Source organism: Somniosus microcephalus, chromosome 4 (assembly GCF_052327205.1).
Source record: "Somniosus microcephalus isolate GS21.2 chromosome 4, FLI_Smic_1.0, whole genome shotgun sequence".
Classification (NCBI taxonomy): Eukaryota; Metazoa; Chordata; class Chondrichthyes; order Squaliformes; family Somniosidae; genus Somniosus; species Somniosus microcephalus.
In genome coordinates, this window is record NC_140990.1 from 87,666,713 (window position 1) to 87,689,231 (window position 22,519).

The following is a 22,519-nucleotide window of genomic DNA, read 5'->3' on the forward strand; positions in this document are numbered from 1 at the left end:
TAAAGAGATGGTCTGTGTATGGAGATGTGAAAGAAGGAAACGGTGTGTGTGTGTGATAGTGACAGCCTTGTGGTCACAGTCAGAACAATGCACAGATATCCTTGTGGTTATGGTTTGAGCAGGGTCAGATCACAAATGTTGTAAATCAGTTAAATATAAATATCGCCAGTGTAGTCACAGCTTGTTAGAACAGACCTGGGGAGGTGGTCACCCCACAGCTTAAGAGTGTGCAGGCAGAGAGGGAATGGGTGACCGCCAGACAGAAGAGGAGGACCAGGCAGGTAGTGCAGGAGTCCCCTGACTACATCTCGCTCGCTAACCAGTATTCAGTTCTGAGTATTGGTGGGAGCGATGGTTCCTCTGGGGAGTGCAGCCAGAGCCAAGTCCACGGCACCATGGGTGGCTCAGCTGTACAGGTGGGGACAAAGAAGAGCGGAAGAGCAATAGTGGCAGGGGATTCGATAGTTAGGGGAATAGACAGGCGTTTCTGTGGCCGCAGACGTGACTCCAGGATGGTATGTTGCCTCCCTGGTGCCAGGGTCAAGGATGTCACTGAACAGCTGCAGGACATTCTGAGGGGGGAGGGTGAACAGCCAGACGTCGTGGTCCTCATCGGTACCAACGACATAGGCGGAAAGAGGGATGAGGTCCTGCAGGCAGATGTTAGGGAGCTAGGAAAGAGAGTAAAAAGCAGGACCTTTAAAGGTAGTAATCTCCGGATTAGTACCAGTGCCACGTGCTAGTGAGTACAGAAATAGGAGGACAGAGCAGATGAATGCGTGGCTGGAGAGATGGTGCAGGAGGGAGGGCTTTAGATTCCTCAGGCATTGGGACCATTTCTGGGGGAGGTGGGACCTGTACCAGGCTGGATGGGCCACACCTCAACAGGGCCGGGACGAATGTTCTCGCTGGGGGTTTGCTAGTACTGGTGGGGTGGGTTTAAACTAGCTTAGCAGGGGGATGGGAACCTGAGAGTGGATTCAGAAGGGAGAGAAGCAAAGCTGGAAATGGAAGGCAGAAAATGAGTCAGTGAGTTTGGAAGGCAGAGGAAAAAAAGGCGAGAAAATAGACAACAAAGGAGTTTGGTAATGCTTAATGGCATATACTTCAACGCAAGCAGTCTAGGGAATAAAGCAGATGAGCTGAGGGCACAGATAGACACGTGGGAGTATGATATTGTAGCTATTGCTGAGACAGGGCTGAAAGAAGGGCAGGAATGGCAGCTCAACATTCCTGGTTACAGGGTTTACAGACGAGATAGAGAGGGGGATAAAAAAGGAGGGGGGTCGCAATATTGATTAAAAAGAATCAATTACAGCTGTGAGGAGGGAGGCTGTAAGAACATAAGAAATAGGAGCAGGAGTCGGCCATTTGGCCCCTCGAGCCTGCTCCGCCATTCAATGAGATCATGGCTGATCTGATCTTGGGCTCAGCTCCACTTCCCTGCCCGCTCCCCATAACCCTTCACTCCCTTATTGTTCAAAAATCTGTCTCTCTCCACCTTAAATGTATTTAATGACCCAGCCTCCACAGCTCTCTGGGGCAGAGAATTCCACAGATTTACAGCCCTCTGAGAGAAGAAATTCCTCCTCATCTCAGTTTTAAAAGGGCGACCCTTTATTCTGAGACTGTGCCCCCGAGTTCTAGATTTCCCCACGAGGGGAAACATCCTCTCTGCATCGACCTTGTCGAGCCCCCTCAGTATCTTGTATGTTTCAATAAGATCACCTCTCATTCTTCTAAACTCCAATGAGTAAAGGCCCAACCTGCTCAACCTTTCTTCATAAGTCAACCCCTTCACCTCCGGAATCAACCTCGTGAACCTTCTCTGAACTGCCTCCAATGCAAGTATATCCTTCCTTAAATAAGGAGACCAAAACTGTACGCAGTACTCCAGGTGTGGTCTCACCAATACCCTGGCTCAGTACTGGGTCCCTTGCTTTTTGTGGTATATATCAACGATCTTGACTTGAATATAGCGGGTATCATTCAGAAGTTTGCAGATGATACTGAAATCGGCTGTCTGGCTGATACTGAAGAAGGAAGCTGTAGACTGCAGGAAGATATCAATATCAATAAATTGGTCAGGTGGGCAGAACAGTGGCAAATGGAATTCAATCCGGAGAAGTGTGAGGTAATGCATTTGGGGAGGGCTAACAAGGAAAGGGAATACACATTAAATGGTCAGACACTGAGTAGTGTAGAGGAACAAAGGGACCTTGGAGTGCATGTTCACAGATCCCTGAAGGTAGCAGGCCAGGTAGATAAGGTGGTTAAGAAAAGGCATTCGGAATGCTTGCCTTTATTAGCCGTGGCATAGAATACAAGAGCAGGGGGGTTAAGCTTCAACTGTATAAAACACTAGTTAGACCTCCGCTAGAGTACTGCGTGCAGTTCTGGTCACCACATTACAGGAAAGATGTGATTGCACTAGAGAGGGTACAGAGGAGATTTACAAGGATGTTGCTGGGAGTAGAGAATCTTCGCTATGAGGAAAGACTGGATAGGCTGGGTCTGTTTTCCTTGGAACAGAGGGGGCTGAGGGGAGACCTTATTGAGGTGTATGAAATTATGAGGGGCCTAGATAAAGTGGATAGAAAGGACCTATTTCCCTTAGCAGAGGGGTCAAAAACCAGGGGGCACAGATTTAAAGTAATTGGTGGAAGGTTTAGAGGGGATTTGAGGGGAAATTTCTTCACTGAGGGTTGTGGGGTCTGGAACTCACTGCCTGAAAGGGTGGTAGAGGCAGGAACCCGAACCACATTTAATAAGTACTTGGATGTGCACTTGGGATGCTGTAACCTGCAGGGCTACGGACCAAGAGCTGGGAAGTGGGATTAGGCTGGATAGCTCTTTGTTGGCCGGCGCGGACACGATGGGCCGAAATGGCCTCCTTCCATGCTGTAACTTTCTATGATTCTATGAACTTGGAGGCGATGGTGTCCCCATGCACCTGCTTCTCTTGCCCTTCTAGGTGGTGGAAGTCGCGTGTTTTGGAGGTTCAAATGTATAAATCCCCTCTTCTTCACCCCCTCCACCTCCCGCCTCTCACTCTCTTCCCTTTCCCCGTAACCCTGCAAATGTTTTTCTTTCAGGTACTTACCCAATTCCCTTTTGAAAGCCGTGATTGAATCTGCCTCCACCACCCTTTCAGGCCGTGCATTCCAGATCCTAACCACTCGCTGCGTAAAAAAGTTTTTCCTCATGTCGCCTTTGGTTCTTCTGCCAATCACCTTAAATCTGTGTCCGCTGGTTCTCGACCCTTCCGCCAGTGGGCTACAGAGGGAATATTTCCACTTGTGGGAAGAGCATAACCAGAGGCCATCAATATAAGATAGTCACCAAGAAATCCAATAGGGAATTCAGAAGAAACTTCTTCACACAGAGAGTGGTGAGAATGTGGAACTCGCTACCACAGGGAGTGGTTGAAGCGAATAATATCGATACATTTAAGGGGAGGCTGGACAAGCATATGAGGGAGAAGGGAATAGAGGGTTATGCTGATAGATTTAGATGAGGAAAGACTGGAGGAGGCTCGTGTGGAGCATGGACTGGTTGGACCGAATGGCCTGCTTCTGTGCCGTATATCCTGTGTAATCCTGTGTAATTCTAACAATCTCAGTTTTGCAATTTTCAATTCACTATTCCCTGTAAACCGATTGTTAAAACCTGAGCCAGTGTGTTGTGAGACAAAGAGCCTTGTGTCCAATAAGGGGAATAAATGCCCACAGCCTCCCCTGGGCCCTGAACAAGGGACTGGAGAAACTCGCTGTCCTGCGGATCAGACAATCAGCCGGCGCTAGTCCCGCCCCTCGGGCTCCCCGATTGGTTGGAGGCCCCGCCCCGCTCGCTCCCTATTGGTCGGAAGCTCCCGTCAATCAGGCCGTGAACCCAGGTCACATGTCCCCGAGGCGATCACGTGCTCCGTCCAACTCAGTCCGGGCCCTCGCGGACTCTCAGGTTTTTCTATTTCTCTTTATTCTCTCCTGATCCACCCCTCCCCCCCCACCCCGCGCGATTCTCCACCCAATCGGAGCGGAGAAAGCTCACTTTGCGTCACCGATCGCGACTCTGGAACCGACACCAAGGCCTTTCCCCGGAATGCTCCGTCCGACAGGATCCGAGTGCGCAGGCGCAGCTCCAAGTGGGGGAGGGGGTTGGTGTCCTCTGGGCATGCACGGTTGTTGCCCTTGGTGACCGGGAGGGGTCGCTGTGCCGGACTCGGCACAAACCGCCGCTCCGTGTGCGCCTGCGCGGACTCTCGGCTGTCAATCTACCATCAGCCAGAAGCGGTCGCTGGTGAGACCAGTGAAGAAAGAAAGCCTTGCATTTATATAGCGCCTTTCATGACCATCAGACGTCTTGATGTGCTTTACAGCCATGAAGTACTGTTTGAAGTGTAGTCACTGTTGTAATGTAGGAAATGTGGCAGTTAATTAGCGCACAGCAAGCTCCCACAAACAGCAATGTGATAATGACCAGATAATCTATCATTTTGTTAACTCTGTTTCTCTCTCTCTGCAGATGCTGCCTGGCCTGCTGAGTGTTTCCAGCATTTTCTGTTGTTATTTCAGATTTCCAGCATCTGCAGTATTTTGCTATTATCCTTTTCAAATCAAATCAAATCAAATCAAATCAACTTTTATTGTCATTGTTAGTGCACAAGTGCAGTACAACGAAATGTAGGCTTGCGGCCCCCGAGAGTGTACATTTGGATTAAGACATTTAAACATTCAACATTACATTTGGCTTGTAATACATTAACATAAACATAACCATAATAAAGTGCATTGGCAGATGTGCAGGCTTTAGAGTTTATTTGTGGAGTTCAGTAGGATGACAGCCCTGGGAAAGAAGCTGTTCCTAAATCTGGTCGTACGGGTGCGAATGCATCTGTAGCGTCTCCCAGATGGCAGGAGGGCGAACAGACTGTGGCTGGGGTGGGTAGGGTCTTTGATGATGGACTGTGACCTCCGTAGACAGCGTTTCTGGTATATGTGCTCTATGGTCGGTAGCCGGGTGCCGGTAATGCGTTGGGCAGTTTTGACTACCTGCTGCAGGGCTTTCCGGTCATAGTAGCTACAGCTGCCATACCATACTGTGATACAGTTTGTCAGGATGCTCTCTATAGTGCAGCGGTAAAAGTTAGAGAGGATCAGGGGTGACAGATTACATCCCTTCAGCCTCCTTAGGAAATATAGACGCTGCTGGGCCTTCTTCACCAGAGAGGAGGTGTTGAGGGACCAGGAGAGGTCTTCCGTGATGTGGACTCCGAGGAACTTAAAGCTTTCCACCACAGCCCCATTGATGTGGATGGGGGTGTGACTTCCGCCTTTGGACTTCCTGAAGTCCACAATGATTTCTTTTGTTTTCTTGGTGTTAAGGGCCAGGTTGTTATCGGCGCACCACTTCACGAGATGCTGGACCTCCTCCCTGTAGGCTGACTCATCGTTGTTGGTGATCTGGCCTACTACCGTGGTGTCATCCGCAAACTTGATGATGGTGTTGGAAGCCTTAACAGCCACACAGTTATGCCACACAGTTATGTTGATTGAGGGATAAACATTGGCTTGGACACCGGGGATAATTTCCCTGCTCTTTCGTACATTACAACAGTGACTACACCTCAAAAGTACTTCATTGGCTGGAAAGCACTTAAGACATTTGGTGGTCATGAAAGCACTATATAAATGCAAGTCTTTCTTTCTCGAAATAGTGTTATGGGATCTTTTACATCCACCCGAGAGAGCAGACAGGGCCTCAGTTTAATGTCTCATCTGAAAGACGGCACTTCTGACAGTGCCTCAGTACTGCACTGGAGTGTCAGCCTGGATTTTTGTGCTCAAGTCTCTGGAGTGGGACTTGAACTGACAACCTTATGCCTCAGAGGCGAGAGTGCTACCAACTGTCATCTTCCAAAATTCTATAGATTATGGAACAGTTCCTGCAGATTGGAGGGAGAGGGAAAACAGGGAACTACAGACCGGTTAGCCTAACCTCAGTAGTAGGGAAAATGCTAGAGTCTATTATGAAGGATGTGATAACAGGACACTTAGAAAATATCAACGGGATTAGACAAAGTCAACATGGATTTATGAAAGGGAAATTGTGTTCGACAAACCTGCTGGAGTTTTTTGAGGATGTAACTGGTAGAATAGATAAGGGAGAACCAGTGGATGTCGTGCATTTGGATTTTCAGAAGGCCTTTGATAAAGTCCCACATAAGAGGTTAGTGTGCAAAATTAAAGCACATGGGATTGGGGGTAATATACTGGCATGGATTGAAAATTGATTAACAGACAGGAAACCGAGAGTAGGAATAAATGGGTCTTTTTCGGGGTGGCAGGCGGTGACTAGTGGGATACCACAGGGATCAGTGCTTGGGCCCCAGCTATTCACAATATATATCAATGATTTGGATGAGGGAACCAAATGTAATACTTCCAAGTTTGCTGACGACACAAAACTAGGTGGGATTGTGAGTAGTGAGGAGGATGCAAAGAGGCTTCAAGACGATTTAGACAAGTTGAGTGAGTGGGAAAATACATGGCAGATGCAGTATAACGTGGACAAATGTGAAGTTATCCACTTTGGTACGAAAAACAGAAAGGCAGAGTATTATTTAAATGGTGATAGATTGGGAAATGTTGATGTACAAAGGGACCTGGGTGTCCTTGTACACCAGTCACTGAAAGCAAACATGCAGGTGCAGCAAGCAGTTAGGAAGGCAAATGGTATGTTGGCCTTCATTGCAAGAGGATTTGAGTACAGGAGCGAGGATGTCTTACTACAGTTATACAGGACCTTGGTGAGACCACACCTGGAGTACTGTGTGCAGGTTTGGTCTTTTTACCTATGAAAGGATATACTTGCCATAAAGGGAGTGCAGCGAAGGTTCACCAGACTGATTCCTGGGATGGCAGGACTGTCATATGAGGAGAGATTGGGTCGACTAGGCCTGTATTCACTAGAGTTTAGAAGAATGAGAGGGGATCTCGTGGAAACATATAAAATTCTGACAGGGCTAAACAGACTGGATGCAGGGAGGATGTTTCCCCTGGCTGGGGGCTCTAGAATGAGGGGTCACAGTCTCAGGATACGGGGTAGAACATTTAGGACTGAGATGAGAAATGTCTTCACTCAGAGGGTGGTGAACCTGTGGAATTCTCTACCACAGAAGGCTGTGGAGGCCAAGTCACTGAATATATTTAAGAAGGAGATAGATAGATTTCTAGACACAAAAGGCACCAACGGGTATGGGGAGAAAGTGGGAATATGGTATTGAGATAGAGGATCAGCCATGATCATATTGAATGGCGGAGCAGGCTCGAAGGGCCGAATGGCCAACTCCTCCTATTTTTCTCTGTTTCTATGTAACATCTTATTAACTCTAAATAAAACATTCTCATGAAGGCAGCATTTTAGATTAAACTCCCAATTGTTTCTAAACTTTTTAGCATTTTGTTTCAGAGAGGTTTCCAACCCCAATATTTTCCAGTACAACCAAAATGTTTAACAAGCAGGATCACCTCAAGTATCCCAAAATTCCAATTCGAATCATTAAACATTTAAGAAATTCAAAACTGCCAACGTGAAAGTCTCACATCCGGAACTAGAAAGCCTCACATAATTAAAAATAATAACCAGAATTTCACTGAAGCCGCAATGAAAGACAGGTTTTTCACAATTTAATAGTTAACCTCAATAATTCCAATTTAATTCAGACCAATATTTAAAAAAACCAAAACACGATACAGAACAGACAAAATAATCAAAATAACCCACGCTTACAAAAACCCCAGTAAATGATGTCATCTTTCTTTGTCTTCAGGCACTTTTCCAAATGACTAAAAATACAGAATCTAACTGGAAAAAATAGTTTCACATTGAAAGAAATCAAATCAAAGTGCTTTGGAAATTCCAATTAAGTACCAGGCACCATGGCAACTGCTACTCCAAGGTTAAATCTTAGACTGAAACTTATCTTTTGTTGAACAAACTTTTTTGTTTTTGCTGTTGTCATCCTTTTCACACCAGAGTTTTTAACTGAAATTGTAGTTCAAAGTTCTCTTTTCCCCAATTCTGGGTGCACAATCTTAAATTGAAATGAACATGCTCAACATTTTCACACATTTACGCAACTTAGAAATATTGATCCCTGTAATGGGTTATGAACTCCAAGAGTACCAAATGCTTCCAACATCCAAGACAAGATTACAAAAGGTTAAATGGCTTTTAGTTCTGTGCACAGAATAGTGGGTGGAGCTAAAAAAAAATGACAGACACTTTTTTAAAGACAGACTTTCAGACAAAATAAATACTGTAACTGCTTAAAGATTCACAGTCAGGAAAACTTCCTCACTTTAACACCCACTTTAACACAAACTGAAATCCCAGCTTCCTTTAAGGTTCCTTTCACTCAGTAACCTTGTTTTATTTTTCTCGGTACAGAAGCTGACAGCTTCAACGACGGTTTCAACTTTACCTTTCTTTTTTCACCCTTTAAACTGTCGTCTCAGCAGCTTGTCCTGGCTCTCCTGGTTTTTTCCCTTCATTTGCTGAGATCCCAGATTCCTGGTTTCCAGCTGCTGGCATTCATTTTCCCTCGATTATGTTCTGCATTTCCAAATGTTCCCCTTCTCTTATTCTCTGTTCTAAATGTTTCCCTTCTCTTATTCTGTGTTCTAAATGTTTCCCTTCTCTTATTCTGTGTTCTAAATGTTCCCCTTCTCTTATTCTGTGTTCTAAATGTTCACCTCTTATTCTGTGTTCTAAATGTTTCCCTTCTCTTATTCTCTGTTCTAAATGTTCCCCTTCTCTTATTCTCTGTTCTAAATGTTCCCCTTCTCTTATTCTGTGTTCTAAATGTCCCCCTTCTCTTATTCTGTGTTTCTAAATGTTTTCCTTCTCTTATTCTCTGTTCTAAATGTTCCCCTTCTCTTATTCTGTGTTTCTAAATGTTCCCCTTCTCTTATTCTCTGTTTCTAAATGTTTTCCTTCTCTTATTCTCTGTTCTAAATGTTCCCCTTCTCTTATTCTGTGTTTCTAAATGTTCCCCTTCTCTTATTCTGTGTTCTAAATGTTCCCCTTCTCTTATTCTGTGTTCTAAATGTTCCCCTTCTCTTATTCTGTGTTCTAAATGTTCCCCTTCTCTTATTCTCTGTTCTAAATGTTTCCCTTCTCTTATTCTGTGTTCTAAATGTTCCCCTTCTCTTATTCTCTGTTCTAAATGTTCCCCTTCTCTTATTCTGTGTTCTAAATGTTCCCCTTCTCTTATTCTCTGTTCTAAATGTTTCCCTTCTCTTATTCTCTGTTCTAAATGTCCCCCTTCTCTTATTCTCTGTTCTAAATGTTCCCCTTCTCTTATTCTCTGTTCTAAATGTCCCCCTTCTCTTATTCTCTGTTCTAAATGTTCCCCTTCTCTTCTCTGTTCTAAATGTTCCCCTTCTCTTATTCTGTGTTCTAAATGTTCCCCTTCTCTTATTCACTGTTCTAAATGTTTCCCTTCTCTTATTCTCTGTTCTAAATGTTCCCCTTCTCTTATTCTGTGTTCTAAATGTTCCCCTTCTCTTATTCTCTGTTCTAAATGTTCCCCTTCTCTTATTCTCTGTGTTTCTAAATGTTCCCCTTCTCTTATTCTGTGTTTCTAAATGTTCCCCTTCTCTTATTCTGTGTTCTAAATGTTTCCCTTCTCTTATTCTCTGTTCTAAATGTTCCCCTTCTCTTATTCTGTGTTCTAAATGTTCCCCTTCTCTTATTCTCTGTTCTAAATGTTTCCCTTCTCTTATTCTCTGTTCTAAATGTTCCCCTTCTCTTATTCTGTGTTCTAAATGTTCCCCTTCTCTTATTCTCTGTTCTAAATGTTCCCCTTCTCTTATTCTCTGTGTTTCTAAATGTTCCCCTTCTCTTATTCTGTGTTTCTAAATGTTCCCCTTCTCTTATTCTGTGTTCTAAATGTTTCCCTTCTCTTATTCTCTGTTCTAAATGTTTCCCTTCTCTTATTCTCTGTTCTAAATGTTCCCCTTCTCTTATTCTTTGTGGTTCTAAATGTTTCCCTTCTCTTATTCTGTGTTTCTAAATGTTCCCCTTCTCTTATTCTCTGTGTTCTAAATGTTCACCTCTTATTCTCTGTTCTAAATGTTCCCCTTCTCTTATTCTGTGTTTCTAAATGTTCCCCTTCTCTTATTCTCTGTGTTCTAAATGTTCACCTCTTATTCTCTGTTCTAAATGTTCCCCTTCTCTTATTCTGTGTTTCTAAATGTTCCCCTTCTCTTATTCTCTGTGTTCTAAATGTTCACCTCTTATTCTCTGTTCTAAATGTTCCCCTTCCCTTACTTCACCGCGCTGTGCACAGAAATGTGCTGCATAGCCTGACAAGTGTTTCCCTTTGTCTAATTCGACCTTTCCCAGACACACTTGGCTCTGGACCCTCTCTCTCCCCTTTTGATATGAGTCTGCTTCTGGACTCGTCAGAAACGATACTAAATCAGTTACACATAATTATCTGAACTCTTTATCTCTGACATGCTCAACTTCTGTGAAGCCCGCCATTTCTACTAACTGTTGCTATTACTGCTGGTAGGTCGCAGTGTCCCACACCCTCCCGAAGGCTTTCCTTAAATGACTTGGTCACACTAACTGCACCCGTCCTAGGATCTTACTTGTACCGAATAATTTATAAAAGAATTAACTGTCAATCAACCTCCTGGCTTGGCTCACCAGTTTTTAAGATCCCAGAGGGACCCTGGTTCCAAATGATTCGAGGTTGACCCGTATTGGGGACAGTGATTTAACTTTATTCAGCACAAGCTAGACTTAATATATTACAGTATTCGAGCAGCAGTTTACAGAGTATAATTGAGACTGATATTACCACTTATACTCTGGGTAGAAGCGCAATTGTGAGCAGGCTGCACCCTGTGTCTCTTGTCTCTCTTCATCTCCCGGGTGTCTCCTTGGTTATTCCTGAAATCCTCTGCTCCTGAAATCTTCTACAATTTGTGGCTGTTAAGACCCCCTTCCTACACTCTTACTCTTATTCAAAACCTATGGAGTCCTCTTGAACCAATCACTGGCTGACACCCAGACCCAAAATCCAATCATAAAGATGCCACATTTGCAGCACCCTGGTTTACACGGGCTTTAGTCTGCTGACACTTTTACATCATTTGCGTTTGACATCAAGACTCATATCTGGGGTAGTTATGGCAATACGAAAGGAACATGTCTCATTGGTTGTGATACGGCCCTTGAACTTGGCCTTTGTTTTTAATTCACTGCGGCTGTGATAACATTCCACACAGTGGTAACTGCAGCTCACCTTGGTTCCCAGGCTAACTGCAGTCTATTCGACCACGGCAATCTCTCTCTCACCCCAGGTTGTCTGGTTATAGCTTACTCACAGACTTTTAAGCATAAAGAAGGGTTACATGTTATACATAATTCAGGTTACCATTGCATACAGTTGATGATTACAGACTTTTATATTTAATTCCTACACACGGTTATAAATCCATTACTGATGATTATAAGATAGTAAGCAAGTATTCTAAAAACCAACTAATCCATGATAATCTTACACTATTGACAACACGGCCGACCTTCATCACCAGTGACATCACAATGACTATTGACAAAACGACCGACCTGCATCACTGATGACATCACAATGACTATTGACAACACGGCCAACCTGCATCACCGGTGACATCACAATGACTAATGGCACTGAACAATTTAAGGTTAGTGGTTGGGGTCTTGGGGTTCGGGGCAGGTGTTACACTTCGGGGTTACTGGTTGTGGTTATGGGTTAGTTGTTAGTGTCAGGAATAGGGGTTATTAGTTAGGATTAGAAGTTAGTGGTTATGTTGACGGGTTAGGATCTGGGATGGAAACAATTATTGATGATGCCAGTGTCACTGGATGTGTCCTTTTTCATTTGGTGTCAGTGTAAGTGGTCCCTGGATTTGGTTTCTCATTGTAAGTGGTCCCTGGATTTGGTGTCTCTGTGTAGGTGATCCCCCCCATAGAGCTGGTTCCCAAGGCCCCGCTCCACACACAGTGGGTTTCCTCATGTGGCCTGCTAGGTCAGGTTATAAAGAGACCATGCGCTGTTCCTCCTCCCACTGCCTGGGGGAATGGGGCAGATATTTAAATGGACCGTGACCCCTTTACTTTGTATATTTTATAGTTAAAGGGACAGTCTGGTTTATCTTGGAGTGTCGGAGCACTTCACTGACAGAGCTCCTGTTAACAGTCGCACCCTTCTGTACTCGTGCAGTGATTGTAAACCTGTCTATTTTAGTGACTTGAGCCTTTCTAAAATGTCTCACTACTTTTTGCTTGTTCAATTTTTGAAAGACTTCAGAATTTTGCAGTTTAATGAAGGTTTCCTTTAAAGGTGGAGTAACATTCCTTTCAAAATATTCTGTTCTAACCCTCCCCCAAATTTTAAAACACTCTGCACAACTGACTGGGAAGGTCCCAAGTTCAATCCTTGATCTGTGCTGTTGGTTGATCTCAGCCAAGACAGCTCAGGGTCTATAATTGGCCTCAGTACCACTGGGCTAAATAAGAGTAAAAATCCCCCGCACGGCAGAATGACCACAGGAGCCCAGTGCGCAGGCGCGGGACCGGGCGGTGCTCTGAGCAAGCGCAGTGCCAGTGTTGGCGATGGTCTGAAGCGGAAGAGACGGTTCTGGCAGGCGGTAGGTGATTGTGGGCTCGGGGAGGAATTGGAGCCGCGGGCAGGCCGGGAAGCTTCATAAACACCCGGTGTAGGCCCCCGGGCCTGAGTAAGAGCGCACGGGCCCTGTGTTTGCCCTGCGGTGACAGGCCCGACCGCCCGGGTCAGCGGGGTCACTGGCCGCCATCTTGGACAGAGCGGGATCACGGCGCATGCGCGGCCATCTTGGCCAGGAACACAGTGGGCGGGGCTTCAGGGTCACATAGAAACATAGAAAATAGGAGCAGGAGTAGGCCATTCAGCCCCTCGAGCCTGCTCCGCCATTTAATGAGATCATGGCTGATCATCCAAACTCAGTACCCTGTCCCTGCTTTCTCCCCATATCCTTTGATCCCTTTAGCGTTAAGAAATATATCTAACTCCTTCTTGAATATATTTAATGAATGGCCTCCACTGCCTTCTGTGGTAGAGAATTCCACAGGTTCACCACTCTCTGGGTGAAGAAATTCCTCCTCATCTCAGTCCTAACTGGCTTACCACTTATCCTTAGACTGTGACCCCTGGTTCCGGATTCCCCCGCCATCGGGAACATCCTTCCTGCATCTAGTCTATCTAGTCCTGTTAGAAATTTATAAGTTTCAATGAGATCCCCTCTCATTTTTCTAAACTTTAGCGAATATAAGCCTAATTGACCCAATCTCTCCTCATACGTCATTCCTGGCATCCCAGGTATCAGTCTGGTGAATCTTCGCTGCACTTTCTCCATGGCAAGAACATCCTTCCTCAGATAAGGCGACCAAAACCGCACACAATACTCAAGGTGTGGTCTCACCAAGGCCCTGTACAACTGCAGCAAGACATCCTTGCTCCTGCACTTGAATCCTCTCGCTATGAAGGCCAACATACCATTTGCCTTCTTAACCGCCTGCTGCACCTGCATGCTTACCTTCAGCGACTGGTACACAAGGACACTCGGGTCTCGTTGCACTTCCCCTTTTCCCAATCTATTGCCGTTCAGATAATCTGTCTTCCCGTTTTTGCCACCGAAGTGGATAACCTCGCATTCATCCACGTTATGCTGCATTTGCCATGTATCTGTCCAATCACCCAACCTGTCCAAATCATAGTGGAGTTTCTCTGCATCCTCCTCACACCCACCCAGCTTTGTGTCATCTGCAAACTTGGAGATATTACATCTAGTTCCCGCGTCTAGGTCATTTATATATATATTGTGAATAGCTGGGGTCCTAGCACCGATCCCTGCGGTACCCCACTAGTCACTGCCTGCCACTCAGAAAAAGACCCGTTTATTCCAACTCTTTGCTTCCTGTCTGCCAACCAGTTCTCTATCCAAGACAGTATCTTACCCCCAATCCCATGTGTTTTAACTTTACACGCTAATCTCTTATGCGGGACCTTATCAAAAGCCTTTTTTAAAGTCCAAATACACCACATCCACTGGTTCTCCCTTATCTATTCTACCAGTTACATCCTCAAAAAATTCCAGTAGATTAGTCGAGCATGATTTACCTTTTGTAAATCCATGTTGACTTTGTCTGATCCTGTCACTGTTTTCCAAGTGCTCTGTTATTACATCTTTTATAATGTACTCTAGCATTTTCCCCACTACCGATGTCAGGCATACCGGCATCCTGGGGATTTATCGACCTTCAATCCCGTCAATTTCCCGAACACCATTTCCCTACAAATACTGATTTCATTCAATTCCTCCCTCTCATTAAACCCTATGTTCCCCGACATCTCTGGGAGGTTATTTGTGTCCCCCTTTGTGAAGACAGAACCAAAGTATGTATTTAATTGGTCTGCCATTTCTTTGTTCCCCATTATAAATTCCCCTGATTCTGACTGCAAGGGACCTACGCTTTACTTCACCAATCTTTTTCTCTTCACATATCTATAGAAGCTTTTAGTCAGTTTTTATGTTCCCTACAAGCTTACTCTCCTACTCTATTTCCCCCCTCTTAATTAATCCCTTTGTCCTCCTTTGCTGAATCCTAAACTGCTCCCAATCCTCAGGTTTGCTGCTTTTTCTGGCCAATTTATATGCCCTCTCCTTGGATCTTATGCTATTCCTAATTTCCCTTGTTAGCCACGGTTGAGTCACCTTTTTTGTTTTTTTGCCAAACAGGGATGAACAAATTCTGTAGTTCATCCATGCGATCTTTAAATGTTTGCCATTGCCTTTCCACCGTCTATCCTTTAAGTAATGTTCCCCAATCCATCCTGGCCAACTTGCACCTCATACCATCGTAGTTTCCTTTATTTAAATTCAGGACCCTAGTCTCTGAGTCAACTATTTCACTCTCCATCTTAATGAAGAATTCTATCATATTATGATCACTCCTCCCCAAGGGACCTCGCACAACAAGATTGCTAATTAATCCTTTCTCATTACATAATACCCAGTCTAAGATGGCCTGATCTCTGGTTGGTTCCTCGACATATTGGTCCAGGAAACCATCCCGTATACACTCTAGGAATTTCTCCTCCACAGTATTGTTACTAATTTGGTTAGCCCAATCTATATGAAGATATATGTAGTCTCTGTTCCCAATTGGGTCCCAGTGCCCGGGAGATGGAGCATCCTGGGCAACTGGTTTTTAGAACATAAGAAATAGGAGCAGGAGTAGGCCAACCGGCCCCTCGAGCCTGCGCCGCCATTTAATAAGATCATGGTTGATCTCACCCTAACCGCCAATCTACTATCACAGAACCATCTCCTGAATCTAACAGAATTAGACACACGAAATAGGAGCAGGATCAGGCTACACGGCCCCTGGGCCCGCTCTGCTACCCACAGGGCCATGTCCGATCCGAACCTAGACTCATGTCCAAATTCCTGCCTGCTCCCCGTAACCCTTAATTCCCTTTACTTCTAGGAAACTGTCTATTTCTGTTTTAAATTTATGTAATGATGTAGCTTCTACAGCTTTTTGGGGCAGCATATTCCATGGACCTACCACCCTCTGAGTGAAGTAGTTCCTCCTCATCTCAGTTTTGAAAGAGCAGCCCCTTATTCTAAGACTATGCCCCCTAGTTCTAGTTTCACCCATCATCGGGAACATCCTCCCCGCATCCACCCAATTCAACCCCTTCACAATCTTATATGTTTCAATAAGATCGCCTCTCATTCTTCTGAACTCCAATGAGTAGAGTCCCAATCTACTCAACCTCTCCTCATATGTCCATCCCCTCATCCCCGGGATTAACCGAGTGAACCTTCTTTGTACTGACTCGAGAGCAAGTATGTCTTTTTTTAAGTATGGACACCAAAACTGTATGCAGTATTCCAGGTGCGGTCTCACCAATACTTTGTACAACTGAAGCAATACCTCCCTATTTTTATATTCTATCCCCCTAGCAATGAAAGCCATCATTCCATTGGCCTTCTTAATCACTTGCTGCACCTGCATACTAACCTTTTGAGTTTCGTGCACCAGGACCCCCAGATCCCTTTGTACTTCAGTACTTTCCAGTTTCTTGCCATTAAGATAATAACTTGCTCTACGATTTTTCCTGCCAAAGTGCATAACCTCACACTTTCCAGTATTGTATTCCATCTGCCAAATCTCGGCCCACTTACTTAGCCTGTCTATGTCTCCTTGCAGGTTTTTTATGTCCTCACTCACTACTTTCCCTCCCATCTTAGTATCATCTGCAAACTTTGATATGTTACACTCGGTCCCCTCCTCCAAATCGTTAATATAGATTGTAAAGAGTTGGGGACCCAGCACTGACCCCTGCGGAATACCACTAGTTACTGATTGCCAGTCTGAGAATGAACCATTTATCCCAACTCTCTGCCTTCTGTTAGATAGCCAATCCTCTATCCATGCCAGAATATTACCCCCAATCCCGTGATTTTTTATCTTAAGCAATAATCTTTTGTGTGGCACCTTGTCAAATGCCTTTTGGAAGTCTAAATACACTACGTCCACTGGTTCCCCTTTATCCACCCTATATGTTACTTCCTCAAAGAACTCCAGCAAATTTGTCAAACATGACTTCCGCTTCATAAAACCATGCTGACTTTGTCCTATTAAATTATGATTATCCAAATGTCCTGTTACTGTCTCCTTAATAATGGACTCCAATATTTTACCTACCACAGATGTTAGGCTAACCGGTCTATAGTTTCCAGCCTTCTGTCTACTGCCCTTTTTAAATAAGGGTGTTACATTAGCAGTTTTCCAGTCTGCTGGGACCTTTGCTGAGTCCAGGGAGTTTTGGAAAATTATTACCAATGCATCCACAATCCCTACCGCCACTTCCCTCAAGACCCTAGGATGTAAGCCATCAGGTCCAGGTGATTTATCCGCCTTGAGTCCCATAATTTTACCGAGTACCACTTCCTTAGTGATTTTGATCGTGTCTAGCTCCTCCCCCTCTATAGCCCCCTGTTTGTCCAGTGTTGGGATATTCTTAGTGTCTTCTACTGTAAAGACTGATACAAAATATTTTTTGCTAATTTACTTTCATAATCTATCTTCCCTTTCTTAATCAATCTTTTTGTTATTTTTTGCTGTCTTTTAAAGTTTTCCCAATCCTCTATCCTCCCACTAGATTTGGCTACCTTATATGCCCTTGTTTTTAGTCGAATACTATCCTTAATTTCTTTACTTAGCCACAGATGGCTGTCTTTTCATTTACACCCTTTTCTTCTCAGTGGAATATATCTTTTTTGGAAGTTGTAAAATAACTACTTAAATGTACACCACTGATCATGTATCGTCTTACCCTTTAATCTATTTTCCCAATCCACTCTACTCAATTCCGCTCTCATACCTTCATAGTCTCCTTTATTCAAGCTTAGCACGCTTGTTTGAGATCCAACCTTCTCACCCTCTAATTGAATATGGAATTCAACCATGTTATGGTCACTCATTCCAATGGGATCCTTTACTAGGACATTTTAAATTAATCCTGTCTTGTTACACAGGACCAGATCTGACGTTGCTTGCCCCCTGGTCGGTTCAGTTACATACTGCTCAAGAAACCCATCCCTAATACACTCAATGAACTCATCCTCAAGGCAGCCCTGCCCAATTTGATTTGTCCAATTAATATGATAGTTAAAATCCCCCATAATTATAGATGTTCCCTTATTACAAGCCTCAACTATTTCCTGATTGATACTCCGTCCAACAGAGTTGCAACTGTTTGGAGGCCTATAGACTACGCCCACTAGTGTTTTTTTCCCCTTATTATTCCTTATCTCCACCCAAACTGTTTCATTATCCTGATCTTTTGACCCAATATCATTTCTCTGTATTACAGTGATTCCTTCCTTTATTAACATAGCCACCCCACCTCCCCTTCCTTCCTGCCTGTCCGTCCTGATCGTTAAATAACCTGGTATGTTTAATTCCCAGGCATTGTCACCCTGCAGCCATGTTTCTGTAATGGCCACAAGATCATACCCATATGTAGTTATTTGTGCCATTAACTCGTCTATTTTGTTACGAATGCTACGTGCATTCAGATAGAGAACTTTCAAATATGTTTTGTGACACTTAGTTCCTGCTTTTGCCCTTTTTATTACTTTACCTTTTACTCCATACCTTCTGCCCCTTCCTGACACGCTCTGGTTTTTAATTTCCCCACTGCTACCTAAGTCTATGACCTTCTCTGTTGTCATTTTTATTATTTGCTCTCTAGGAACCTCCCCCCCACTAGTTAGTTTAAAGCCCTCTCTACAGCCCTAGTTATATGATCCGCCAGGACTCTAGTCCCAGCACTGGCCAAGTGAAGCTCGTCCCAACGGAACAGCTCCCTCCTGCCCCAGTACTGGTGCCAGTGTCCCAGGAAGCAAAACCCACTTCTCCCACACCAGTCTTTGAGCCACGCATTTAACTCTCTAATTTTATTTGTCCTAGCCAAATTCGCTCGTGGCTCAGGTAATAATCCAGAGTTTATTGCCCTTGAGGTTCTGTTTTTTAATTTGACCCCTAGCTGCTCATACTCCTTTAACAGAACCGGCTTCCTAGTCCTATCTACGTCGTTTGTACCAACATGGACCACGACAACTGGATCCACCCCCTCCCACTGCAAGTTTCTTTCCAGCCCAGAGGAGATGTCCTTAACCCTGGCACCTTCACCCACTCCCAGGCCGCATGTGATGTTTGCGGCCTAGAGGAGTCCATGGGCCGTGTATATATTCAGTGTGAGAGGTTGCAGCCCCTGTATAGTTACCTGAAGGGGCTGCTCCTCAACTCTTGGTTACAGTTTAGCCCCACGCTGCTAATCTATGGCCGCCCGGTTTGGAGTGGGGTGGGTAAGTTGGCGGATCTTCTCCTGGACCTACTCTTGGGCCTGGCGAAAACAGCAATTTGTAGGTCCAGGATGGGCGGGGCCCATGGGGGGGTCACTCTGGCTGCTTGCCTCTCTTCCATGGTCTTGTCCCTGCCCGGGTGGCCCTGGAGAGGGAGCAGGCGGTGTCCACCGGTTCACTTGATACCTTCCCCGACCGGCGGGCCCCTCAGGGTACAGAGTGTCTCTCAGACACTGGGAACAACATTCTGGTTTAGTTGGGAAGGTTCCCTTTGCTTTTGTTATGACTTTGGAAGAAGCTAAAATAAGCATCAGTTTGATTGGACCACATGTTTGGGGAACGAGAGGAAAGAATGTTGCAAGGAATCTAGAATTGTCTTCTGAATTTCTATCCTGTACTTACACTGATGACTTTTGTAAACTCCTTTTAGAGGGTATTAGAAGGGGAGGATTTACAGACAGGAAACTCAAACCAAACATCACATCAAGATCTGAGAGAGTCACTCGATTCTTCAGGACCTGAATATCATTGGCCTTTGAATGTGGAAGGAGAAATGTTTGTCTGTTCTGTCTGTGGGAAAGGATTTCAAACATCATTGTGACTGGAAAAGCACCGAGACACACACACCCGAGTGAGAGTGTTCCAGTGCACTGACTGCGGAAAGAGCTTCAACCAGTTACACAGCCTGAAAAAACATTGCACCATTCACAGCGGAGAGAAACCGTACGAGTGTTTGTGTGGACGAGGCTTCAACTGATCGTCCAACCTGGAGAGACACAAGGACACCCGCACCATGGAGAAACCGTGGAAATGTGGAGACTGTGGGGAGGGATTCAGGTGCCCGTCCGAGCTGGAAACTCATCGACGCAGTCACACTGGGGAGAGGCCGTTCACCTGCTCCACGTGTGGGAAGGTATTTGCTCGCTTAGCCAACCTCACTATACACCAACTTGTTCACACTGAAAAGAGACCTTTCAAATGTTCTGAGTGTGAGAAGAGCTTTAAAAGCACAAGATATCTGCTGAAACACCAACAAACTCACACTGGGGAGAGGGCGTTCACCTGCTCAGTGTGTGGGAAGGGATTCATTGATTCATTCACCCTGCTGAGACACCGGCGAGTTCACACTGGGGAGGGGACTTTCACCTGCTCCACATGTGGGAAGGGATTCAGTCGATTAGCCAACCTCACTATACACCAACTTGTTCACACTGAAAAGAGACCTTTCAAATGTTCTGAGTGTGAGAAGAGCTTTAAAAGCACAAGATATCTGCTGAAACACCAACAAACTCACACTGGGGAGAGGCCGTTCACCTCCTCAGTGTATGGGAAGGGATTCCCTCAGTCATTCCACCTGCTGACACACCAGCGAGTTCACACTGGGGAGGGTCCGTTCACCTGCTCCACATGTGGGAAGGTATTTGCTCGATTAACCAACCTCACTATACACCAACTTGTTCACACAGATAAGAGACCTTTTAAATGTTCTGACTGTGAGAAGAGATTTAAAAGCAAAAAACATCTGCTGACACACCAGCGAGTTCACACTGGGGAGAGGCCGTTCACCTGCTCAGTGTGTGGGAAGGGATTCATTGATTCATCCCACCTGCTGACACACCAGCGAGTTCACACTGGGGAGAGGCCGTTCACTTGCTCAGTGTGTGGGAAGGGATTCCCTCAGTCATCCACCCTGCTGAGACACCAGCGAGTTCACACTGGGGAGAGACCGTTCACCTGCTCAGTGTGTGGGAAGGGATTCACTAACTCATCCCACCTGCTGACACATCAGCGAGTTCACACTGGGGAGAGGCCACACACCTGCTCTGTGTGTGGGAAGGGATTCATTGATTCATCCACCCTGCTGAGACACCAGCGAGTTCACACTGGGGAGAGGCCACACACCTGCTCTGTGTGTGGGAAGGGATTCATTCAGTCATTCCACCTGCTGACACACCAGCGAGTTCACACTGGGGAGAGGCCATTCACCTGCTCTGTGTGTGGGAAGGGATTCACCCAGTCGTCCAACCTGCTGACACACCAGCGAGTTCACAAGTGACTGCGGGGGTTGGATTCTGTTGTTATTGCTGCTGTTAATCACATCCAGGACTGATCCATGTTAATTCTGACAGGTGGGGTTTGTTTCTGCTTATGAGACTAACTCCTGTCACTGGGCTGGAGTTTAATATTCTGGATAAATGTCAAATACACAGTGTGTCGAGTATTTGTTTCCTCCAAGATAAGAGGAGACTAATTGATGTCCTGTTACAGACTGTTACATTTTTTGGCCTTTTCTCCTTTCTAACTCCAGATTATCTCAGTTCTAATACCTTCAGTTACTCTCAAGTCCCAGCTCCCCACACCTTCCAGAGAGCCTGTAATAGAGAATGACTGGAGATTTATCCCAGTGTAACTATTGCTGTTATCCATGGAAAAAGGCTGTATTTCTATCGCACCTTTCACAACCTCAGGATGTCCCAAAACACTTTACAGACAAGGAAGTACTTTTGAAGTGTAGTCACTGTTCTAATGTAGGAAATTTCTGCACAGCAAGCTCCCACAAACAGCAATGTGATATTGACTAGATAATCTATTTTTCAATGACGTTGATTGAGGATGGAAGGGGATGTGTAAAGAGATGGTCTGTGTATCGAGATGTGAAAGAAGGAAACGGTGTGTGTGCGTGATAGTGACACAGCCTTGTGGTCACAGTCAGACCAATGCACAGATATCCTTGTGGTTATGGTTTGGGCAGGGCCAGATCAATAATGTAGTAAACAAGTTAAATATAAATAATATAAATATCACCACTGTAGTTGCAGCTTGTTAGAACAGATCTGGGGAGAAGAGAGCTCTGAATCCACTGTATTATCCCTATTCTCCAGATCGGGTAACTATACTTTGTCTGTATATTTGCAGTGTTGTTAATAAAGTCAGTAAAAGACAATCTGTTGTTATGAGCTTGATTATCTGGTGTCTGAAACCACAAGACTCAATTTTTAGACTCAACAAGATGAACAAGTAAACACATCACTGCTCAATACTCCAGCTATATATTCACAGGAGAAAGTCTGTTATCACACTCCTCGAGTGGACAGAATAAAGAAAGATCCCAACTCAGAGCCTCTAGAATCATTTGTAAATATCTTTCAAATCCTGACTGACATCAAATGTCAGTGTACGTTCCATGGAAGACAAGAGAGGGACTGGACAGTAGGGTTGAAAGTGGAGTTGGGGTGAGGGAGCTGCAAAGTAGGGTTGAAAGAAGAGTTGGGGTGAGGGGGTGGTGGAGTTGGGGTGAGGGAGTTGGAAAGTAGGGGTGAAAGGAGTTGGGGTGAGGGGTTGGAGAGTAGGGGTGAAAGAGGTTGGAGAGTAGGGGTGAAAGGAGTTGGGGTGAGGGGGGTTAGTGAGTAGGGGTGAAAGGAGTTGGGATGAGGGGTTGGGGAGTAGGGGTGAAAGAGGAGTTGGGGAGAGGGGGGTTGGAGAGTAGGGGTGGAAGGAGATGGGGTGAGGGAGTTGGGGTGAAAGGATTTGGGGTGAAGGGT

General features: G+C 45.1%; 1 protein-coding gene across 1 annotated transcript in view; it reads left to right on the forward strand.

Annotated features, from left to right (window-relative positions):
- LOC147119460 (uncharacterized) overlaps window positions 1–21,947 on the forward strand; it is a 29,134-nt gene extending 7,187 nt beyond the window's left edge. The window contains exon 2 of the mRNA XM_085985026.1: window positions 19,408–21,947. Coding sequence (XP_085841152.1) covers window positions 19,771–21,033 — 1,263 coding nt within the window. The 5' untranslated portion in view covers window positions 19,408–19,770 and the 3' untranslated portion in view covers window positions 21,034–21,947. The remainder of the gene's footprint in view (window positions 1–19,407) is intronic.
- The last annotated feature ends 572 nt before the right edge of the window (window positions 21,948–22,519 follow it).